At 35.8% G+C, this 6882-nt stretch overlaps 2 protein-coding genes across 2 annotated transcripts in view; one reads left to right on the top strand and one right to left on the bottom strand.

Moving 5' to 3' along the window:
* The window catches only part of LOTGIDRAFT_154014 (hypothetical protein), a gene marked incomplete at both ends in the record, with an annotated part of 4790 nt that extends 2769 nt beyond the window's left edge, over positions 1-2021 (bottom strand). Inside the window, 5 exons of the mRNA XM_009061748.1 lie at positions 427-640; positions 915-1006; positions 1116-1286; positions 1588-1747; positions 1867-2021. Of these exons, the coding sequence (XP_009059996.1) occupies positions 427-640; positions 915-1006; positions 1116-1286; positions 1588-1747; positions 1867-2021 (792 nt within the window). The remainder of the gene's footprint in view (positions 1-426; positions 641-914; positions 1007-1115; positions 1287-1587; positions 1748-1866) is intronic.
* A 749-nt stretch (positions 2022-2770) lies between these two features.
* On the top strand, positions 2771-6882 carry LOTGIDRAFT_209868 (hypothetical protein; the record flags this gene model as incomplete). Its single annotated transcript, XM_009061747.1, has 10 exons — positions 2771-3138; positions 3228-3387; positions 3664-3834; positions 3936-4027; positions 4326-4555; positions 4822-5072; positions 5249-5471; positions 5891-5980; positions 6285-6490; positions 6694-6882. Coding segments are annotated over exons 1-10 (1914 nt in total), but the record flags the coding sequence as incomplete, so codon positions are not given.

Genomic DNA, 6882 nt, shown 5'->3' with positions numbered 1-6882 from the left:
CGGCTACGGCTTGTGCTAGACCATGGAAAAGTATGAAACGCATATAAGTGAAGTATACACTCATTATCAAACAATATTCCAAACCGAAAGAACGTGTGTCATAAGTCGTTACCGACAAAACACGTTTTGAATATCGAGAGAAATGTTTTACTTCACATGGAAGCAACTTATATGGGGATGTTTCCAATCGCATTCATTTACAGAATACTTCACAAAAAACCCCTAAAGCTATGCATTTGATCTATTCACAGTTAAAACTGTGGTACTGGAAAATATATTTCTGTTTATATCCCAACATTCAATAAACCGATTACTACACAAACTACTGGGATAATACCATGGAGCCATTGTAAGCAGAAGTACGGGGACTAAATTATGCCATCAATGTAGTACAATATGAGTTAACTTACGAACATGCATGAGGACCTCGTCCATGGGTTGAGCACCGGAAACCTCAATACTAACACCAGCATTTGCTACAGCTGCAGCACAATCTACCGTATTGTTAAAATAATGATGTTCAGTAATAACTCTTTCTATAGCTTTCTCGTCGCTTGTTACATATCCTTTAAAACCATATTCCTGACGTAAGATTTTGTTCAGCAGGTAATCATTAGCACATGCTGGGACACCATTTATACTAGGAATAGTAATAGAAACACTTTTAAGCGGGCCAATTATCTGTGAGTAAATTGGGATAAAAATCCAAGCAAGCAAGACAATTCCGTTAATTATAATCTCGTTCAAAGTTTGGCAAAATCAAGAGTAAAATTTGTATGGGGATGTTACTTACACTTGATTTTATTTAGAAAAAGAAATTGATGCGTATTGATCAGATCAGCTATAATCTGACCATCGTTCAAGGACAAGCAGTTAAACAAAGAAGTGATTTGAGTGTTGTAACTTAACTGTACCTGTTAAAACTGCACATAACAGCTAAAGGTTCGGCACCAAGACAATGTCTAAAGGCTGGTAGAAATGTTGTTCTCCAGTCTCTCATTGTCACCTAAAATTATTCAAAATACATTCTGTTTTTGAGGTGTTGAGGGAATTCGAAGGCACTGTTCTATTACTCATTAAAATAGAAATTTATCAAAAAAATATTAAATACTTACCTTAGAATCAAAAGAGAATCTGGATACGGGAATATTTTCTGGACCACCATGAACATTAAAATGTTTACAAGTTGCACTAGCTCTAACATATCTGGGATGATCACCTTGTAAACCTTTCACATATCCAGTTGATAATATTCCAGTTAGGTGAGGATCTTCTCCATACGTTTCCTAAATTACAAATTATTTTTAGCGTATCATTATAAAAATCATAACAATCGATTTCTAATTCATGGGCCTGAAATGAGGTGTAAATGATTTTTTGATTTTTTTCATGTAAGATTGTAAAATGGATTGTACCATACAAACCATACAGATTGTACTGATATTCTTTCCCAGGTGCTGATAAGTTTCACAAGGCATAGTTCGGGACATATCTTGTGTGCTATGCTCAGGCAAATCTTGAATATGAATCATATCTGACTCTTCAGATAAAGTTTCTGGAAATGGCAAAGATGACTGTAGTAGATACCTGATTTCTGCCCCATCGTGGATCTCTCATGATATTAATCATTGGTGCAAAACAGCTGATACCAGAATAGGTAATATAGGAATGTTTTTTGATATAAGCATTATGGTTTGCTCTTACAGCTTGTGATATACCTTTAGCCACAGAATATATCAAATCTCGACTGTAAAAATAAATATGAATTTGAATTACTGTACGTATCTTTTCGTTATCGGACTGATAATTTTTGTTTTAGATAGTATAGTTTTCAAATAAAAGGAAAATAAATGTTAATTCATTTACCTCCAAGTTGCTGCAAGACCTATGGATTGTGGAAAGGCCGTAGCATTCTGCCCAACATCACCATGTAGACATTCAGTATCCCACTGATATGGTCCAATACCAAGTCTTGGAATGGGTGGTGCTGGTCCATTAACCCCAGCTCCTCCTTTAGACATCTGGAGACTCATTTCCTGCAAGGTCAATCTTGAAACCAAATCATCTACACGATCATCCCATGATAAGGATACATTTCGGAAAGGAAAATCCTGGTAGGAGTGTACCACCAACGATAAGCATATGGTGGAAATATATGTAAAATCCATTGCATGTAACATTGCTGACTAGTTTTGATCTTGGTGCATAAAAATAGGTTACAGGCTAACGTTTGCTGCAGAATGTTCGGCAGGCGCTTGGCATGAACTTCGGACTTCGATGTAATAATCTTGGAACTTGCTGGGTTGGTACATCTGGAACCTTCACAGTGTGTAAGCTGACCTAGACTCCAACTGATAAAATAAATCACCCGGTCTTTTTTTTCTAGAAACCTAAAGGGATAGAACCATTTTATTATTCATTATAACTTTGTAAAGATACAGTAGTAATTTTATGACATTCACCTCGTCCCCTGTTTACTATTTAAACTATTTACGTACTGTTGGTCGAATACGGAGCACTATTTGTAATTGTCTGAATAGGGGCACTAAGGGGCATTATCCTTATTTCCATATATAAATTGGTCTAAACATACAACTACAGTACGTTCAATAGCCTTTATAGCAGAATATTTGTGTTGAATTATCTGCTATTGGTTGATTGATTATATAACTATATCCCTTTAACAAAGATAAACAAAAAATCCAAGAATTTGATTGGCTATTCAATTGAATTTAAAATCAATTCCAGTGACTGACCAATCACTTGAACCGAGCTCTGAAGTTGGCTTAACTGAAATTGTAGAGAATAAGGCATAAGATCTGCAACCACGAATGCAATGAATTTGATGCATATTGCTACAATTTTCTTATCATTGGTAGTACTCTCCTACCAGGATTTTCCTTTCCGAAATGTCTCTCTATCATGGGATGATCGTGTGGATGATTTGGTTTCAAGATTGACCCTACAAGAACTCACCTTACAGATGTCTAAAGGAGGTGCTGGTATCAACGGTCCGGCACCTGCTATAGATAGACTTGGTATTGGACCATATCAGTGGGATACAGAATGTCTACATGGTGATGTTGACCAGAATGCTACAGCCTTTCCACAATCCATAGGTCTGGCAGCAGCTTGGAGGTAAATATAAAAGATGCATTAAAAAATACACTAATCCAATTTGACACCATAGTTTAAAACCATTCAAATTATCATATTTATTTTTACAGTCGAGATTTGATATATTCTGTGGCTAAAGGTATATCACAAGCTGTAAGAGCAAACCATAATGCTTATATCAAAAAACATTCCTATATTACCTATTCTGGTGTCAGCTGTTTTGCACCAATGATTAATATCATGAGAGATCCACGATGGGGCAGAAATCAGGTAAGTATTTTAATAGTAACTATACCTCGTGAAAACTTTTCCTTATTAAGAACAAGTCTAGAAGTCTTCCTTGGAAAAAATGACAGAGAATTTCTCCAACTGACCTAAGAACGACCCTACCAATATTGAAATATAATATATTCATTGTAACATTGGTAAAATTACTACACCAGAATTGCTGCGAAAGTTCCAGAAATGAGCCAATTACGAAGTTTTTATTAAGAAACAAAACTGCAGTCTTTATTTAGGATTATAAAAGATAATTTGTTTCTGTAGGAATCATACGGTGAAGATCCTCACCTAACTGGGATATTATCAACTGGATATGTGAAAGGTTTACAAGGTGACCATCCCAGATATGTTAGAGCTAGTGCAACTTGTAAACATTTTAATGTTCATGGTGGTCCAGAAAATATTCCTGTATCCAGATTTTCTTTTGATTCTAAGGTAAGCATTCTATATTTTTGTTTCTTCCTTATGAAGAATAGAACAGTGCTCCAGAATGCCCACAGAAGTGCAATAACAGAATATATTTTGAATAATTTTAGGTGACAATGAGAGACTGGAGAACAACATTTCTACCAGCCTTTAGACATTGTCTTGGTGCCGAACCTTTAGCTGTTATGTGTAGCTATAACAGGTATGCCCAGAACTATGCCATGAGTTTGAGTCCATTGTTAAAAGCATTTTCATATTATGCGTTTTCTGACATCACGAACGTTAGTCGTGTAGACAATAATATAGAGGTGAGCCTTTTAATCATATGGATCGCAGTTCAAAAGACCGACTTTATAAACTTACAATAGACCAACACCACCCCCAAACTCAATCTTGATGTCTGATTTTTGCGTAGGAAGAAGTACAGTTTGCTCTGTACTGAGCTTCTCAATTAATGTGTATAAGTTTATCGGAAAGGTATGAATATTATGTCTTTCCAGTATTAACGGTATCCCTGCTTGCGCCAATGATTATCTGCTGACCAACATACTTCGTAATGAGTGGGGGTTTAAAGGTTATGTTACCAGTGACGAAGAAGCTGTAGAAAACATCATTAAGTATCATCATTATTTTAACAATTCGATAGACTGTGCAGCAGCTGTAGCTAATGCTGGTGTCTGTATAGAAATTTCTGGTTCAAGGGACAAAGATGAAATACTGATGCATATACGTGAGTAGTAGTTACGATTTTAAACATTCTCCTGATCGCTTGATCAAATGGGATACGTGGTCAGTCCTTCGTTCAGTTAACAAATTGTAATGTAAGGCATGTATAGTTTCATCCACGGCCGCATTGCTGTAACGTTTCGGATCATGGAGTCAACTCTCAAAGGGCACTAGGTGGCCTGGAAAAGTGTTTAAGGAAACATTTGCGTTTGGCAAGCTATACCAAATATACCAATACATGACGTATATCGATTGCTAATCACTTTTCAGCACAAGCTGTAGCGGAAGGTAAACTTACCATTGATACACTAAGAGAGAGGGTAAAACATTTGTATTATACAAGAATGAGGTTAGGAGAATTTGATCCACCAGAAATGAATCCTTACAACTATCTAACAACTAGTGTGATAGAAGATGAAGCTCATAGAAATTTAGCTCTAGAAGCCGCTATGAAATCCTTTGTTTTATTGAAAAATGATGGACTGTTACCTTTTGCTCAGACGAAATACAAGAAAATTGCTGTAAGTTTTAAGATTCAAATTCCATTTCTTTGTCTATAGAATTCATTACATTTTCACTCTCTAATAGCAATCTCAAGGATGAAGCTGACAAATATTATTCATAATCTGCAAGCCAAAGACCAAGACATTGTGGATATAATTTGGAGAGATTTGCAGTCATGAATTACTTGTTTCAGATCGTTGGACCTATGTCTAATAATGCTGCTCTGTTAAATGGGGACTATGCAACAGCCGTAGACAGACATTTTGTTACCACACCATACGAAGCACTTGATATGTTATCGTATGAAACAAGTTATGCTGATGGTTGTAATGATACACATTGTATGCAGTATAATGCTGATGATGTTAAGTCTGCAGTAACTGATGCTGATGTTGTTTTTATCTGTATTGGATTAGGTTTGTTCATTTTTTAATAATGTACAGCTTAAGCTACTAGCGTTCGTTTAATAACTATTGTACACCCACCACCCGTGTTTTACAAGGATAATTACAAGGTATACGAGGATCCTGTCTACCAGCTGATCTTCTGGATTAGTGAGGAAAAGCGACTTATTTAAAGTCACTTTCTACGCACAAACTGATCGGCTACAGACCAATCTCCTGTTCATCCTATGATGAGCGGATAACAACACTGTTAAAATTAAACTTTGTGGTATGTAACATAAATAGAACAGAGTTATTCACAACCATGGCTATTTGTGAACTTTCTGTGATTCAATTTATTCGGGTAGAATACATCGCGCCTGAAATTCCACAAGTAATGATTATTCTAATACCAGGAATTTAACAGGGACCGATTCAAACTGTTCTTATAGGTACACCTGTAGAAGCTGAGTATAATGATCGTCCTGATGTGGAACTTCCTGGTTATCAGGCTCAGTTGATTGAAGACTCTGTAAAATATAGTAAGTTCAATGTATCTCTTATCTGTGACTAAGTGTGACCATGCGGTACTATGATGAAAGATTTACTAATATGAGAGACATCCATATAAGGAAGTGTTTACCATATTTGGTCATACATGTACATTAATTTACATATTATTCAGGTGCTGAACATTATTTTTCATTTCTTTTGTTTTTTTTTGAGCCAAATGATGCTGCCCATCTTCCATCATCATGCATCCCAAAAGTCCTTGCAATGTTTCTCTTTTGTGTAAAGTCCCAATGTATGATTGTATGATTATAAAATGGTTTTGTCTGACTTCAGGTGGATCAGCAAAAGTGGTTTTAATAACTTTTAATGCCGGACCAGTCAATATTACATGGGCTGATATGAATCCAAGAGTATCAGCAATTATAGCTGCTTTCTATCCAGGACAAGCTACTGGTATTGGTTTATTAAATGCCATGACTGATCATACTATGCCTAAATTCGGAAGATTGCCCTACACATGGTTTTATTCTGCCGACCAGGTAAGTGAAGACTTACTTAAGGAGAATATATACTGAACTTTGGCATGAAAAGTAACAAAAATTAACACCTAATCAATCTAGCCCCTTGCCCTTAATAACAAATATCCCTCTTACTGGTATAAAGTTAACTTTGCACCAAAAGAGACTTTTGATGCCGAGATTTTAATTCGAGAAAAATGTAGTTTTGTGCATATATTTTGAAGGTACCACCAATAGTCAACTATACAATGGTAGACAGAACATACAGATATACAACAAAACAACCATTATATCCATTTGGTTATGGTTTAACTTATGGTATATTTGTATACAGTCAGCTCACATATAAACAAGAGATAAATGCTGGTGATTCACAGAGTGGTCAGGTTATGGTAGCTAATCGTGCAGAGTTT

Source organism: Lottia gigantea (genome assembly GCF_000327385.1).
Source record: "Lottia gigantea unplaced genomic scaffold LOTGIsca_5, whole genome shotgun sequence".
NCBI lineage: Eukaryota > Metazoa > Mollusca > Gastropoda > Lottiidae > Lottia > Lottia gigantea.
Note: the sequence above shows the minus strand (reverse complement) of the source record. Positions and strands in the feature narration are given on the sequence as shown.